Consider the following 17,543-nt stretch of genomic DNA (forward strand, 5'->3'; position numbering starts at 1 on the left):
ATGTGGATAAACTTCTCTTATAATAAAAGTGGTAATGTATACTGTAGCATTTGCCAAAACAATAGCCAATTCAAGTCTGAGTGAACGCAACTAGTAAAGTATGAAAAAGTTCAGACATTAAAGCTAGTCAGGACATGTTTCGTGAACAAATCCATATTTCAGAATAATTCAGATATCATGTTTGAGTTTGATTGATTAATTCTGATCAAAAGCTTAGCCCTGTCATCCTCCCAGTGGTTATTTATCTGAAACTGTTTTACCCAAGATTTTTATCTTCAAAATAAAAACAAATAAATATGAACAGGTCTTTCAAAGCTATAGATTCACAAAATCCAGCTGCTTTCCAGGAGGCGCAGTTTGGTTCACTTGTTACCATGGAGACCGAACAAAAGATAGTGGTCAAAGAGTCATTTACTCCTGAGGCAGGTCATCTTCTGGTTGTCATTTTGTTTCAGAATATATTTTTAAAATGTATTAAATGACAGATAACTTCCTTAAAGCGTTTGTTTTGGCCTCAACAGGGCCGGATTTAGAAGCATAAGGGCCCCTGGGCCAGAGACAGTTTTGGTGCCCTGACCAAAAAAATTTAAAGTAAAACAAATAAGCATTTTACTCATGAAAATTACAGTAGATTCAAAAGTAGGTAGGTTTAGAACATCCTATGTGAGACGAATCCATGTTGGTCTCAAAAAGATGCACTATACGTTCAGAATGTTTGAATATTTGAGTAGAGTACAGATTAATAAAAATGCAACGTGAGAAGAAAAAACACTTCATATGGGCCTATGAGTTTTATATAAATCTAGAAGGCACAAGCATTCATCCAAAAAAAAGAATTCTACATCTTTGAGGCGCCCCCAAAACTTGGTGCCCTGGGCTACTGCCCATGTAAACTCTCACTAATATCCGCCCCCGGGCATAAAACCTATATTTTGTTGTTTTGTTTTTTTTTTTAAATAAGGCTTTCTGTATTCAAACCATTCAAAACAACAACAAAAAAACACTGGAGATGGAAAAAAAAACTTGCTGTTGTTCTCTATTTATTCTTTTCAATGTCGAACTCTTTCAGAAGATCATAAATATGTTACAGAGTGAGAACAGCAGTCTGGTTATTTACAAGATAAAATAACGTACAACTCACAATGTTTGCTCGTGTTCGCGACGCTGAGGAAGCGGAGGGGAGACACGGAGGGAGGGAGAGAAAACAACTACAGTTGTTTCACAGTTCATCTGAGGGGGGCGCAAACGAGCAAGACTCTGACCTTAGATACAGACAGGAGAAGAACTGGAAGAGAAGCAGCTGCTGTGGCACGGCTCCTGCAGGTTTTAATTCACATAAACGAATATTAGCTGGACTCTTCAGCTAACGGATTAGCTGAAGAGTCCAGCAGAAAACAATTTTTTTGTAACCTAAAAAGAAAAAAAGAAAAAGAGAACAGTAGTGGTTCCTTGAACAGTTTTGAGCCGGCACTCAAGACGACAGGAGATTTAAGATTTAAAAAGGGAAAAACAAATATGTGAGACTCGGGATCATCAGCTTTTACTTCCTACTTCCTGAACACTATTTAAGCCAATTAGGAAAATCCAGATGGGAAAAAAATGCTTCAAACACCAGAAGACTATGAATTTTAAGTTTTTCCATTATATAAAAACAGAAAAACGGTAGAAAGATTGCTTCCTGCGACAGACACATGAGAAGTTAAAAGCTAAGAACACAATTAAGGATAATATCCAATATCTCTTCTTTACTGTTCAATATTAATAGAAGTAGAATGTTCTATAGTCTACCAGGAAAGGATGTGAGGTCCAAAAAGGACAAAGCAGAATATGTATGATTTACTTTCAAGCAGAGATGTTCTGATGTTTCTGTTGTTTATCTGAACTGCCAACGCTCAGCTAAACAGCTGTTTGTACTGTTCAGAAAGCAGCCGAAGCTCCAGTCGTTCAGTTTTAAAACATTCAAAGATCTAAGTTTGTAAAAAATTACAAACAACTTTTTCTCCATATTTTGTCTGAACTCGACTAAAGAAAAACCAAATTGAAATATCTTATGACTTAACAGCAAGTAAAACATAGCATAAACTGAGCTAGCCTAGCATTTCAACAAACTGAACTGCAAGAAAAATCATCAACTGAATATTTCTCTACATATCTATCCAAATACATGCTCAACAAATCTGAAACCCTTTCAGTTGTGACAACAGTGAAGTAATTTTCCTGACAGTGTTATTTTAATGAATATACAAGCCACTGATTTTATTAAGGTACCAGATGAAGATCGACAAACTCGTCTGCAATGACCTGGATCGTATGAGAGACCAAAAAATACTGACTGGGACTCTAAAGATTCACCTGAAACTCTTGTGTTTGAAAAGACTACCAGCATACTTCCTACAATAAAACATAACAAAAACAACAAACAAACAAAAAAAGACGTACCAACTTCTCATTTGCGAATGAAGCGATGACAATCAGTAAGCCAGAGTCTGAAAGTCTCAAGTGTTCAATTTGAAATAATTCAATCAGACATCTGTGACCATGAGAAACCTCAGAATACGCTGAACGATTGTTCGGTGTTTGTTCTGAAACGGATTATAAGCTAAATGTGATCGGCAGTGAACTAGATGACAACCTCTGCGTTTTTTTAAACCAGGCTTTTCGAGCAAGTAAGGAAGTAAACAGACCGACGGATCGCGAGTCGTTCTCTCAGAGTTGTGGAGAATAGAAGAGCGGGTTAAAGCTGGGAGCGGCTTGTGCGTATCATCCTAAGTGCAACAAAACATTGTGGGATTGACTGAGATGTGGAAACAACAAAGAGCATATAGAAAGTAGTTTGCTCGAAGTGAGAGCCGTTCAGAGTCTTGCCACCAGGAAAGACGACTGAGATGAAGGTGGACGCATCTGGAGACGTCGGTCCTACTGTCGGTGAGTGGGGTGGAGGTGGGGGGAAGGGGTGGAGGTCTCTGAGGGGCGACAGGGAGAAGAGGGGGTTCCTTAGATGGGCAGCTGGAAGGTGATGTCCACTTGAGCTTCTTTTGCCAAGGAAACGATTTCAGAAAGCTTTACAACCTGCAAACAGAAGAACAGAGGCGATCAGTGCTCACCATGGTGAACACTGTAAAAACACAAAGTCTTACCAAGTATCTTTGGTCTAGTTTCTATTAGTACACTTCTAACTAACCTAGAAATAACTTTTCAGAAAGATAAATAAGCTTGTTTTCAGTCAATAACTCTTGAATATAGAGTTTTAAAAAGTTCTAGATCCACTGCAGATTATTTCACTTATAAACAGACATTCTTTCCTGTTTTAAGTGAAAAACATCTGCCAGTTGAATTAGTACTTGTTGGATACGCATCTAAAAATTACTGACTGAAAACAAGATTACTTGGTCAGATTTTGTGTTTTTGCAGTGGACAGTTTTGACTGTTTTGTACTTTGTCAGGCAGAAAGTTAAAATGTTACTAAAATAAACTCAAAGGATTCTGCACACACACAAGGATTTTAATAAACCTTCATTCAAGTTCAAGACAAAAACTGAAAATTTTCTATGACCCAAGAGAAACATGCGGAAATGTAAAGCCACACTTCCAGGTGAGATCCGACTGCCGACCCTCAACACCTGACTCTTCTCCTCAGAACTCACCCTCCTTCCTCAGGCAGCTGCCGTTTCCTCTCTTGGTTTCTAGCGGGTCAAACGAACAAAGACACAGCCAAGTGTGTGTTAGTGTGTGTTTTTACCATCTTTGCAGCTTCGTCCAGGTCGTCACAGGCCAGGATTTTCAGAGGGCTGGAAGCGATCAGAGCTTTGGCGTCGTCCACTCTCGTTCCTGGAGATAAATTACAGAGAAGCTGTTAACCGGTGTCACCTGATGAATCGACACACATGCTGCTTTCAGTCAGCTACCCTAGACAGAACTGAGAGAAATCTTCTGGTTGCCGGACAATTTTCAGATTAAAGAACCTGGCAGCTGATCAGTGAATGCAGCATGTTCAACAACAGCATTCTCTGGTGTGAATGCTGTAACTGAGAAAAGAGAGTTTTGTCAGCGGTTTCATAGGCTTTGATTCTGAGCTTTCTCCATTTCCTATTTTTGTAGTTTTGCTCATTTTGTAAACAGAAATATCCCCTCTGCTCCAAACATAATATTTAACAACCGCACTATGACAAAAAATTAAATTGGGAACCCCTGCACCCTGCTGCTGTCACCATCTGAGTCCATCTGACCCGTCAGAAGTGAAGCATAACTAACTTTAAAGGATTTCTTTGGTCCAAGACGGACACTAGCACAATCTTTACTGCTGGTGAATTCTGTATGCAATTCACTCTTTGAAGCCAGATTAAAGACAGACTTTAAAAATGTGTTAAAGGTCATATTTTAGTGTCTATTTTCTTACTGCAAAAATTCAAAACTAAATATACTCTAAACATTCCTGAAATATAAAAAAAGATATTTAAATAAAATGACTTCTAACATGAATAGCATTACACTTAAATGAAAACATATTTACATCATTATCGCACAGCAGTAAAAACAGCAGATTTTCCAAACTAATTCCTCATATATGTGCAGCCAGTCTTGAGACGTGTTAGCACCTCAAATGTTTTCTAATTGCAATCGGTTTTACTCACTGAAAGCTCTCTCCCCACCACCAGCAGGCACAGGTAAAATACAAAATACACACAAAGCAATGCAGACTGCTCAAAAATGCTGTATTGTTGCATTTTGTTCATTTACGAGAACATCAGGGCACAAGTTAGGAGGGAAAGTGGCAGCAGATATCTGTAACTTACAGCAAGCTAAGGTAGGACAGTCGCTGTTCAAACCGCCCGGCCTCCAGTCCAGGCAGGAGGCTGTTTTACCATCACATTATAAAAACTGCTTTCATTTCTGTCAGTAACAACTATTTCAGGATTGTTGTGTAATTGTAAAAAGAGTAAACAGACAAGAGAAATCATCTTACACTCCCTGGAATGATGCTAACTAGCCTAGCATGTCACTGAACAGTGTCGCTCACCTCTTTCACTGGGACAGGGGGAAGTTAGGCTGGTATGTGCTGCTGACTCTGACACATCTGTTGTTAAGTGTGGTAAAAAGTACAGGGACAAGTTATATAGATAAATATCTGGATAAATATTTTCCTTCACTGAATAAATCCTGGTGAAATGGAGGCTAACGCTAGTCTGTAGCTGAGCTAACTAAGCTAATAGGTGGATATTGACGCGCTAGTGTACCCACCTCTCGGAGAAAACCTGGGTTACAAACAGACAACCTTCCTTTTATATGTCTTGTTTTTCTTTTCTCTTTTTTGAAAACTTTATTATTTTTCTTAACAGCATAGTAACTGTCAGTCGTTCTTGTGTTTGACTGCTGATCACTGTCACTGTGAAGTCCGCAGAGAAGGAACAAACCATTTTATGCAGATACAGTAGGGTGTTCAGTAAATATGGATGTTATCTGGAAGCCATAACATTTAGTTTGTAATACCAAAATTACATTTAAAAAATATATATATTTATGCCTGGAGGAGGAGCTTCGTCCTCGAAGGAGGAGCTAGGTCCACACAGGCATTTTGCACAGCTGTATGGTTGCCACGGGAGATTAAAGGATTTCTCAAACCTGCATGAAAGAATCAAAGCAACACTCCAGGTGTGTTTTTGATTAGGGAATAACTACATAACATAACATAAAGCTTAAAAAGTCAACCTTGAGTAATACTGCCCCTTTTAGAATTCACTGAGAACTTAAAGTGCAGATTTGAGGATATTTGATGGACAAATAAATTCAGATGCTGTTCTCCAAAGCCAGAGTTTCCTTCCTGACATCACAACAGAGCAAATATATATATTTAGCAGACAGCCATCCTATACACTGTGTTCTTTTCTACATGTTTTTCACAGAAACCTTCAGAGGAAGTCGGCTAAGAACATCTTCTTCACATGATTACTCCAGGAATAAATTCCTTGCCCGGTTTCTAAGGACAGGCTAGACACACGACAGAGGAGTCTAAATTAGGGAGCCTCGATTTGCTTATTTATCTCAAAGCTCATGACAATAGATGAGGATTATAATGAGATTAGCTAATGAAAATCTTCACTCCCTCTTCACCATAACAATCAAACTCAAGACCCCCAGTCACTGCTGATGGCGCCTGTTGAGCTCTGATTATGGAAATATGAATCATCAGAGGGAAGTTTTCATGCTGCAGAAACCCTTCAGCCGCCTCGCTCTTTGTGTGCCGCTCAGCATCATTAGCTTCCCCTTTCTTTGTAGCTATGAGCGTGGCGCACCTTGTAACCGTACTACGATGGGGATTTTGAGATCCAGGTCTCTCACAGCCATGATGATGCCCTGGGCGATGACATCACACCTCATGATGCCTCCAAAGATGTTGACCAGGATGGCCTGAACCTGAGTAACAAAAGACACAGTGAATTTTAAACAGAACAATATTTAGGCTACACAAGTTAAGAAAATAAAATACAAACAAATTTAAACGGTTTCTCCAAAACTTCCTTGACCTTAAAAATGTTTTTTTTTTCTGTTCAATATTTGGATATTAGGACAAATCCTGAAGCATCGCAGTCAGTAAAACGTTTGTCCCGGAGTTTGTCCAGGTTACAACATGGAGCTGGATTTCTTACCTTCTGGTCTGAAGTGATGAGTTTGAATGCCTCTGTCACTTGATGGGCTGTGGCCCCGCCTCCTACGTCCAGGAAGTTGGCTGGTGTGCCGCCGTGGAGCTTGATGATGTCCATGGTGGCCATAGCCAGACCAGCACCGTTAACTGGAGAGAATGAATTGGTTTGATTATAAAGGTAATTTATCTCCAGAATATGCTCCTCTTACTTTCATTGAACACTCTTCAGTGTAGATGTTATTAAAGAAAGAACAAGTTTCACTACTTTCCCAATATCAGTGAGATATTCAACATTACGTCAGAGGAAGTAGACATGCAGGAGGCTATTTAAAAAGGAAGCTGTATTTCTATGATATTTCAAGAGATCCCTGCAGCTTTTTAATTTTGTAGATCACAGGAAGTATGTCCAGTGTTCTGCAGATTTTCTTTCCTTCATCCTTTTGAGCTTTAACTTGTGCAGCCAAATCTCAAAAATTAGGTCAGGATCTACATAGGAAAAGCTATTTTAATAATGCTAGCAATGCTAACCACTAGGGAGCACCGATTGCAATTTATTTTTTGTCTGAAAAGTTGATGAAGTCGTCTGATAGCTGATCTATCGGCTGATCTATAGATCAGCAATACGATAACAATACGATAATGAGACAGTGTATGTTAACTTGTGATAATTTTCTATTTGCTTTAAAATATTAGTGAACTGTTAGTGCACCTCGACACGACATAATGCCAAATAATGTTAATAATCAATAACAGCTCACCATAAGAGGGTTAGAAAAAAAGCCATTTGAATGCTCATCTTAGATTATTATAATTATTAAAGTGAAATTGGAATTGGTTATATTGAATTTCAACAAGTAAAGGCTGTAATAAAACCAGAAGATCACAAACTGACCACTCAAGTAAAGGACTTCCTCATTTTAGAAATAATCATTTGAAAAAAATACGATCACTTGATGAACAAACCAGAGTCTGAATGACTTCACTTAATACATCTGTGAGTGTTTACTTTGAAACACTTAAATGGAGACGTATTAAAAAGTACAAGACCCCAGCTTTACACACACATACACACAAAAAGAGCTAAACTAAAAGGCACTGACCCAGACAGCCGATGGTCCCGTCCAGACCAATGTAGTTGAGGTCAGCCGTGGCAGCCTGTTGGTCCCGGGGGTCCTCCTGGCTCCAGTCCCTCATATCAAACACCTTCTTCTGGCGATACGCTGCGTTGGCGTCAAAGTTGATTTTTGCATCCATGCACATCACTGTTCACACAAACAAGCATGTTAGGACCAGAGGAAGTTTAACTTTAATTTCATTCTTTAAAATGAACTTAAAATTGTTTGACTGCACTTGATGCTTTGAGGAACTTAAAGCTTTGAAGGGAAGAAAATATCGGAATTGGGTCGTTAGGACTGCAGTAAAAAAGTCTGATGTATTCGCCCCGTGTGTGAACGTAAACAAATACTCTAAGGGATTTTAGGCGAGTAACGTTGGAAGACTAGAAAGGCAGCAGTCAACTGGTCAATGTTCAAAATTGACCGATCTTTTTCTGGATCGGCTTTGACCCGCGAGTCAAATGCTAAAAAATTTGATTTGTTTTCTAACACAATACTTCAACAGGTTTTGAAGGTAACTTTTGGAATCAGGCTATTCTGAGCACTAATTATTTGACAGTCGCCATCTAAACTGATCCTCGTCATTTCCCACGAAGGTCAGCGATCCCCTCCTCTTACGACGGTATTTACCCGGCGTCAGGCCGAGACATTAATCCCGTCACGCTGAGCGAGCGCACAGACGCAGAGTTTAAAGAGAAATTGATCTTTTGATCATTTCAACATTTTCACTGACTGACGTATTTCTCCCTGCAGGACGGCCATTAACTCGACTCCCGTAAGGCTGTGACAAAAATAGCAGCGACCTTTACCGAAGGCTACACATGCATGTCGATGGAAGTCTGCATTCATGTGAACATATCCATCCTTAACCAAGTTTATGCCAATAATCATAGGCATAAAAAATCTTTAGTAATAATGATGGACAAATTAGGATAAAGCATTCTCTGCCAATGGAGTCAAGCAAAATCTGGAACAACATTGTTGGACTACAACAACCAATGTGTGGTTTAGAAAAAATGTGTAAAAAAAAAAGATCTAAGAAAATTACAATAAAACTAAACATAATCATAATAAATAAATTCCTCTTTTGATGCAGTAAAATTGTCTAAAAAGTGAAGCACAACATCTTTAGATCATCTTTACAACAGGATCGAAGTGTGTGGGCTGAGATGGCCAAAGGAGGAAGTGGATTTTGATTCTGGTGAATCATTTCTGTGATTATTTAAGGAGATGTTTTTGGATTGTGTCCTGCTGGAACACCAAATGATGACCCAGGGTTTTCCCGAGTGAACTATGAGCCTGGCGGGCCTCCAGGCTTCACTTGGCTCATGATTGAACTAATAATACAAGGAGATTCATCCGTGAGCAACAAATGTGAAAACTGTGGAAAACCCTCATGAGGAAACTGCACATCAATTCAAACAGAATTTGTCAAGACTCAGGGAAAAAAAAATCTGTTGCACTTATTTGCACAATGATTATTATTATACCGTTCTTTAATCTAGCATAAAAGTGATTAAGAACAAATTTCTGGTTCTTATGCATTTCCTGGTGCTGTCAAAGGTTAACCTTGGAAGTGTGATAGATAGTGCAGGCGTGTTCATACCAACACCAGAGGAATCTTCCACCATTGGATTGATCTCCAACATGGAGGCGTCGTACTTGATGAAAACATTGTAGAGTTTGATCATGTTCTCCGCCGCCTCGTCCACCAGAGCTTCTGGGAAGCCCATCTTCTGAGCAACCTGCGGCGACGCAGAGCGCACAAATCATTACACCTCATACAGGTATGAGCTGCAATGCCTGCTGACATTTACAGAAGATGACATCATTGCTTTGGGTTTCTGGCTTGATTCGCCATCTTTAGCCACAGCTGGCAGAGAAAAACGGGAGACTAAATGATGTCTATATAAAAACGCTAGCAGTTATGATACATTTCCTCTATCAGGTATAGGACTTGTGTAAATTCTTTGCTCTGTTTTGGGCTCTAAAATGATTTAAATCTAATCTTGGCGTACAAACGAACTCCATGTCCATATAATCTGTGAGGTTCCCCACCGTTCAGTCCTTGGTCCACTAGGTTTTTCAATTAAGCTGGCATTATTTGATGTTTCTCAAACATTTTCTATCACTTCCACGCCGATAATATTACGTTTAATGTGAGATTCCTAATCTGTTAGCCTTTACCAAGAAAAATATCCCACAAAAAAAAACTAGCTGGAGGTCAGTAGCTTTAAATCTGACACCAAAACTACAGAGCAGTTTGCCCTTCCTTTTATTGACTAAATAATTATTTGCTGGTGTGACATTTTAGGTCCTGAAATTTAACTCGCATCATCAAAACAGCGACGGTCGTGTTGGTAAAAACCGGCTTTTAAAATTCAGCCAATTATCGTCTGTTGCTGCTTATCGAGTCGTTCTCATTCACAAAACAGACTGAATGACAACTTTCAGTTCTTCATAATTTAAAACGCTGCTTGCTTAATAGCTTAATTAGCAGAGGCATCAGAGTTAATATATCAACATTTAAAAGTGGCAAGTTGCAGAAATGAATCTGAATCTTAAAAGAAAGATCTGGAAATCTGTTTTTTGTTGTTGTTGTTCTTACCATTATTTGCAAAGCAGTTTAATGTTCACCTCTTAGATTCTGACTGCATCCACTGTGAGTATATTGAAGTTTCTGTCAGCTGGATAAAGGTTTGTGTTTCTTAGAATAAGCTTTGACTGCTAAATATTACAGTGAACTAAAACACTGAAGTCCAGTTAAACTCAGATGAGCTTCATATGAGGCCATAGAATCCATAGTTTGTCATTTTATACACAAATACTCATTTGAAATACATTTGATATAACCTCTAGAATTACATGATGTGTGCCCAGATCAGGTCACAAAAAGAGTTTGTTCGTTTTTAAATTAGAAAGAAATAAAAAATAAAAAAACCACAAATGTAAGCAGTTATAATGGGTTCCTCGCCAGACACAAACAGCACCACACCATGCAAAACCTCTGTGCAAACAAAATAAGAAAAGTTGCGTCTGTTCAGGATGAATGTGAAAACAGTTGGTTAAGCTAGCTTTAGCTGCTTTTAGCCAGTAGGCGACATTTTCCTTTAGCTTGCTATCTGACACACGAAGTGGTCTGTGAAATAGCTTCAACTTAATGCTTCAACAAAACAGAAAAAGTTTGATAAAATACATTTATTACGACTGTTGTACCAGGCTCCACCAGCAGAGGTCAGAAATGGAGTTTAAAAAAAAAAAATTGGATGCAAGTGAGGTATCAAAACATGATGAAACAGCAGTTAATATGAAAACTGAAGAAGAGAGAAAATCATTTTCAGCTATTTAAAGCTCAAGAATCCAGTCTGTATCAGTTTTAGATGTAGGATCGCCATGGCAATAACAACGTCAACTCAGAAACCGCCGCCTCCGTTGCTCTTCGATGTCTCAGCTGAAGCATCTCCAGCCGGTTTTGTGCCTATTGATCGTACCTTGACAGCCTGCTCCTTCTTAATGCCCTCTACGATGTCGATGGGCTCTTTCACAATGGCGTCTGGATTTTCTGCTGCCACGTCTTCGATGTTCACGCCCCCCTGCGAGCTGCCAATCAGCACAGGACCCTGGGAGACAAGAGGAGGGTATTGGTTCTAATGTCGGTACACGAGAAAAAAGTTTAGAGAGGATTCACGTCTCAATCCAACTCACTCTCTGGTTTATCAGTAAATTTCCCTACAGAGCCTAGCAACAAGTAGTCACTTTTTCAAATTCTGACTTTGTTTGGACCATTCTAACAGACGAAGGTCCCTTAATAGTGTTGGGACCTTCCAACACTTTTCATTTTCCTTCCACATACTTGTGAGCATGTTGATTGTTCACATAAAAAAAACAAGAAATACACTGAGGATTCTGGCTGCAGTGTGAAAAAGTTCAAGTGGTACTTTGAATGAATCATTTTTGCTATCATATTACAATTTTTTTCTAAATCTCCAATATTCCCCTTTTTGGCTCAATGGACTTTGTCCACATGGTTCCTGCATTTTTTAAAGAAAAAGACAGAGATGGAGACAGATAGAGACAGATGGACGGACAGACACAGTCTGCAGAAAAATGGGACTGCTGGAAAATACATGAATCAAATTCTGTTATTTTTCCAGATTCAGTAGGAACTCTGTGCCTCAGAGGAGATACTTTCAAAAAACTGTCTTCTGCTCACTGAAATCATTTGGGTTTTCTGTTTGTCTGACTCTTCACCACAAAATCAAAACAGCAGTCAGCACCAGTCAGACACGTCGTTTGCCCTTTCTTAGCAGTAAATGTAAAATAAAATAAATAAAAATAATCAAACCAGCAAACAGCCACAATGTTCAGTAAACAAAGACCCCCAAAACGACAGGGAACATTCTTATCACAGAATAGCACATTATTAATGAAGTCTCAAAGCAAATGACTAGTCAATTCATTTGAGGGCATTTAGTTACACCACAATACTCTAATCACTTCAGCATTGAATCGGACTGATTGTGAACACAAACTCCGTGCTGCCGTGATGCAGCCGCGTTCCATTTAAGAACACGGCTGCATCAATAACACAATGTGACATCACAAGTTGCGTGAAATGCCACTTCTCTGGGCGTCTCCTAAACTAAACACACACATCCCTGCTGTTTTCCTCTGCAGCTGATAAGAACCCAGGACTAAATATAGCAATAAAAATAATAAACCCGTTATTCTACAGGAAGTTCTCAGGATCCCTCAAGATTAGATAAATGTGTGAAGCATTGCCCACTTCAACAGGAGGGATGTTCCCCTGCTGAATGATTGGCAGAGCAGCAGATTAGATCGAGGTCATAATCTCAAGTCTGGTTAATTAAAGATTTAATATCCAGAATATTTACACTTTGCCCCCGCTGAGTTTAACTGATCTGAATCAGGAACGCTTCTTCAGGGACTCCTCAAGTAATGAACATGTGGAACGTATGAATTACTAAGGCTTACTTTTAATACAAGACTGCCCCCTAGTGGTGTTAATCTGCTTTAGTTAGCAAAACCTTGTGCAGGTTCATTTAATGTCTGAATTTGTAGAAATGTGACTTTTTTTTCTTTTTTTTTTAAACTGTTTAACAAGTCAACAGCAAGCGGTTCAGGCGCTTCTGGAAGCATAAAAAAAGCAGATTTATTTAACCACAGTGTCTCACCTGAAAAGACCTCTCCATGGTGATGGCGAAGTAGTACTCTCTGCGCGGGTACCTGCGCTCGCAGATGAACACCTGGTTGCAGATTCGACCCGCCTCCCCGGTCTGTTTGGTGAACAGTTTTCGACCAATCATCTGAGAGGAAATTTCCCGAGCCTCTTCTGGGCTGCAGGGAAAACCAAACGTTTGGGATCGTTTAAATAAACCACCAGTAAGTCCAAAAACTTTTTTTTCCCCTTTCTGATAATATCTACATATGTAGAGGTTGTATTTGTCACTGTGGAAGAGGATTAAGGTCACTGAAAAAAATTCAAACTTTAAACTCTTGACTTGATCAGAAAAAGTCAGAATTTTAAGGGAAAAAAAGTCAGAATTTGGTTAGTCAATTTTTTTTTGGTAGCCCTAAACCTCTTCCGTATATTACCAGCACAAAAACAACAACCATATTCTTTGCAGCTTTTCCTGCAGACGTTGTAGTATTTACAACAACCTAGTAGTTTTTATTTCAGACAGATTTGTAGAAAATATTACTAATTCCAGGTTTTAGTCTCCTTTTATTACACAACATTCACATTGAAGTTATGAATGACACTCTGGAGTGACAAAAATGACACCGGTTTGACTGTAGAGGCTGTACTTACGAGTAGACGATCTTCACTCCTCCCTTCAGTCCACCCTCAAACGTCCCCTTCCCTCTGCCTCCAGCCAGAACCTGAGCTTTCACCACCAGGTCCTTAGAGCCTAACACCAAAAAAGATGTCGGAACAAAACGTGTGACTGAAAAAAAAACCCAGCAAAAACACTCTACTGCTAAAGAATATTGCCAGAAAAGTTCTAAAGTTTAGAAAATGGAACTAAATCTTAAACCCGTAATCTATTTGGCTCTTTGGTCACAACTTGCCTGTTCTGAAATAATTATTGTTGATGACAGCAAACAACCTCAGAAAAGATTCATCTTTATGTGATGAGTACGAGATTTAAGCAGCTCAGAAATCTATGCCTCCACTTTTTCAGCACATCTCAAATTTTTGTACTTTAATAACAAAATGTCGGTTTGAAACAGCCACTTATGAAGGCATCAAATATTTGCTCCCATTCATCCTCTGATGATCATCCTTCCAGAACTACATGAGAATAATTAACCGATGCTTTACACATCAGTCATATCGAACAGACGGACAAAATCACTGACCTTCTCTTTTACGAGGACAGGTCAATAGTTTTTCTGCCTGCAGCTTGGATATACTGAGTTAGTCAGTTAATTAAGAAATCATCTTTAGTGGACACTGTTCATTCCTAATCCTCTAACCCTCTCACATCTTTGTTTTGTTGTCGTTTTTCTCTTACCGATCTTCTTGGCCACATCGTACGCCTCGTCAGAGGAGCTGGCCACCATTCCCGCCGGTACGGAGATGCCGGCTTCTTTCAGCAGGCCTATGCTCATGTATTCATGTAGGGAGAGGTTCCTCTGCTGCTGCTGCAGGTGGGGAGGCTGCAGCTGGGACACATGGCCACCGAACAGACCCGTGGAGCCGCCAAGGACCTGAGGACACAAACATCCAACCAATGACTACAGACAATTATTGTTATGAGAGCTAAACATGTGGATCTTCGAGTTATTTTACTGTTCCTGTTTCTACAAGATGTGTGTCAGATCCTACATAAGATGAACCAGCTGGGTTACTGCTGTCATTAAAGTGAATTTATGATTAGATCCAGTTTGTGTAAGTCAAACTGAAAAAAATGCTACATATATCAAATATGACTTGGAAGAAATTTGACTTCCTAATTTAACGCCTCTGTCTCTTTAATAATTTCCTGCTCTTTCTGAAACTCCGCCTTCAGAAAGTCATCACAACATGGCTCCTCTATTAACCCTTTAACAATGTTTTTACCAGCTGCGAAGTAGCTCCTATAATGAGCTCAGCAGACATGCCGTTCCATCAGATGTTTGCTAATTGCTGCTGGCTAGTCTGAAGGAGCTGAGTGGGAAAGTCGCAGGAGAGGGATACTCTGTGAGGCGGAAGCTCGGAAACTTGGTGGAGGGGATTCGTCCTTGAAGGCGGAGCTAGGTCCATCCAGGTGTTTGGCACATCTGAATGGTTGCCATGGGAGATTGAAGGATTTCTTAAACATACATGAAAGAATAAAACCAACACTCCAGGTATGGTTTTAATGAGGGAATAAAGTTTGAATATAAAGCTAAAAAAAGTCAATTTTACATAAACTGTTCTTTTAAATTCAGTGATTTTTTTCTCAGTTTTGATGTAGAAAACAATCTCCACTGATGTGTGAAGGACAGGATCTGTGCTTGATCAAATGAACAAACAGCATATTGCTCAAACAGCTAAACTATTTTAATTGAATTGAAAGGTAACAACAGGGGAAAAGATCCTATTAAACGACTACATTGATGGGTGACTTGAGTCTAGTCTGCAAGTCAGCAGATATCTGGGAAAACTGATTCAGTTTTATGAGTTTTTATGTATTGCATCTAAAAAATGATTATTTATAAAAACTCCAACCAAAGTGGAGATTTAAAAAATTCTTGTGTATGCGTGTGTACATGAGAAAACAGACATTTAGGGTCCCACGCAATGCAGTTTGCAACAAATAATGCACCAATATATCCACATACTTGCTTTGTCATGATTCCCAATTTACATCACTTTGTATTTTAATAACTTTATATTCTAACACACTATTTAAAAGGATATTTGATTTCTAGCAGGAAGCTGTGGTTGTTTTGAAGCAATCTGATTGACTGACGTAGGTTTTATCTTTATGCTACACTGCCCCCTATGGGTTTGGCATGTTTAAAACAACGCTCATGGGTGGATTTACATGAATGAGAACTTTTCTGAAACCTAATACAGGGTGTATATTTTGTTTTGTTTTGTTTAAGATATATCCTTTTGTGAACAAGGACTTAGTTGCAACACATGAGACGTGTTTGCTGCTTGCAGCACTGAAAAAGCAACACTGGAAACCCAGCTGAGGATGTGAAACAAAAAGTTACTCAGTCTGAGTCAGCAGGACTTCTCTTAAGACTTCTATAAGAATCTAAATGTTAGATAAATACAACTGAAAAGACATCTTTTAATAATATGACTAGCCGAGTTTGGCATGATCAATGGCTTCTAATTTAAGAACACTTCTGCGATTTATTTCAACAGTCATATATGGCCGTTTTCACACAAACCAAGTATAAAAACACAAACTCACTATGGCAAACTTTTTAAATATAGTGCTAGTAATTTTAATTATCAGTATAAATTACACAGGAAGTGTGCACTAATCATTTCAGCTTGACTTTGATAACTCTTTTATATACACTGACAGCAGCAAATGCACTATTTGCATACTATAAAATTCTCGTATACATCTGAACGTAATAGGGACAAAATAAAACTGTATTGTAAACACATTTTAAAGTGAATCACAAGGACACTGAAACCCCAGGCTCCTCCAAGTTTTAGCACTGCCACTGACCTTCTTTATTAAGCTGATGTACAAAGTGAGGAAAACAAAAGTTCATGTATGCAACATCGCATTAACATATGATTCCTGTACATTACAATAAATCTGAATTTATAAACTCTCTTGAAAAAAACCCTAAAACAACCGCCTTGACTGAGCGCCTTGCAAAGGTAAGGTTGAACCATTTTACCTGCTGTCGCATAGCAACCACAAAATTCACGACAGAAAGTAGTGCATAACTATGAAGAAGATGATAAAAATTATTGATGTTTTCCATCATTTACAAACGATGAAATTCTGATCTGGTTGGTGCATCTCGAGTGGAAGAGTTTAACATTCAGACCGTCATTTTAAAATGAGAAACAGTTCAATGGGAATCAAAACAAGGAACATTCAGAATGGATTTTTTTTTGTCTCTATCTGGAGTTATACCAAAAAGAAAAACTCAACTAGTTTTTAAATGTGGTAAATATATTTTCCCCATCTCAAGGTCTCTCTCGTGCTTTTTCAGGCCGCTGCGCGTTCAGGCATCAGTGAAAACTGCTGTCTGTCCAGACAGAGGCTGACAGGATTCACCCCCAGGTCTTTTTCCCAGAGGACTCAATGGAACAAATGAAACGGTCCAGTCCAGCGGTGGGACAACGGCTGGTTCGGGGACGGTCACCGAACTTCCTCGCTGCACTTTAGCATCAGAAACCCCTCCTTATGCCGACTCAAACTACCAGAAAAATGAGAGTGAAGCGACCTGCTATGTGGGACCGCTCGTGTTGCTTTAACATTGACAGCTAGCCGTGCTAACGCCAGAGTCCCGCTAGTTAGCATGTTAGCCAAAACAACGGAAACTCTATGGAGTTGTGCTAATGTCAGATTTGACCCCTTCAACCATTTAGGAAGTTGCATTTGTCGGGCGAAGGTGTAACACAGAATGGGACATATGCTACTAAAGCCAAGGGGATTTCCTTCCGTTTCGTGACGCAGTTACCTTTGAAGCAGAGCTGATAGTGTTTCTGGCCCCCGAAGATCTCAGGCTAGCCGTCAAACAGCCGCAAATCAGGGACGTCGCCATGTCTCCCGATACAACCGAGAAGTCACGAACGCGCATGCGTAGAGGGCTTC

General features: G+C 39.3%; 1 protein-coding gene across 1 annotated transcript; it reads right to left on the reverse strand.

The window, feature by feature from the left end:
* Nucleotides 1–1,022: 1,022 nt before the first annotated feature.
* On the reverse strand, nucleotides 1,023–17,543 carry sucla2 (succinate-CoA ligase ADP-forming subunit beta). The gene is made up of 11 exons (XM_028023389.1): nucleotides 17,410–17,543; nucleotides 14,295–14,490; nucleotides 13,589–13,688; nucleotides 12,951–13,113; nucleotides 11,247–11,375; nucleotides 9,362–9,500; nucleotides 7,741–7,902; nucleotides 6,645–6,787; nucleotides 6,291–6,411; nucleotides 3,740–3,828; nucleotides 1,023–3,069 (listed from the first exon to the last, which is right to left on the reverse strand). Exons 1-11 carry the CDS (start codon nucleotides 17,527–17,529, stop codon nucleotides 2,995–2,997), a joined length of 1,437 nt encoding a protein of 478 aa, XP_027879190.1. The 5' UTR covers nucleotides 17,530–17,543; the 3' UTR covers nucleotides 1,023–2,994.

This window comes from Xiphophorus couchianus, chromosome 7 (assembly GCF_001444195.1).
Source record: "Xiphophorus couchianus chromosome 7, X_couchianus-1.0, whole genome shotgun sequence".
Lineage (NCBI taxonomy): Eukaryota > Metazoa > Chordata > Actinopteri > Cyprinodontiformes > Poeciliidae > Xiphophorus > Xiphophorus couchianus.

What these genes read in the sequence shown, in the direction of transcription:
- sucla2 (XM_028023389.1), bottom strand. Translation starts at nt 17,529, where the DNA reads ATGCGCGTTCGTGACTTCTCGGTTGTATCGGGAGACATGGCGACGTCC. An exon ending in CTATCAGCTCTGCTTCAAAG is followed by an intron (nt 14,491 to 17,409) that starts GTAACTGCGTCA and finishes TTGTGTCCTCAG; the next exon opens with GTCCTTGGCGGCTCCACGGG. An exon ending in TCATCACTTCAGACCAGAAG is followed by an intron (nt 6,412 to 6,644) that starts GTAAGAAATCCA and finishes TTTGTTACTCAG; the next exon opens with GTTCAGGCCATCCTGGTCAA.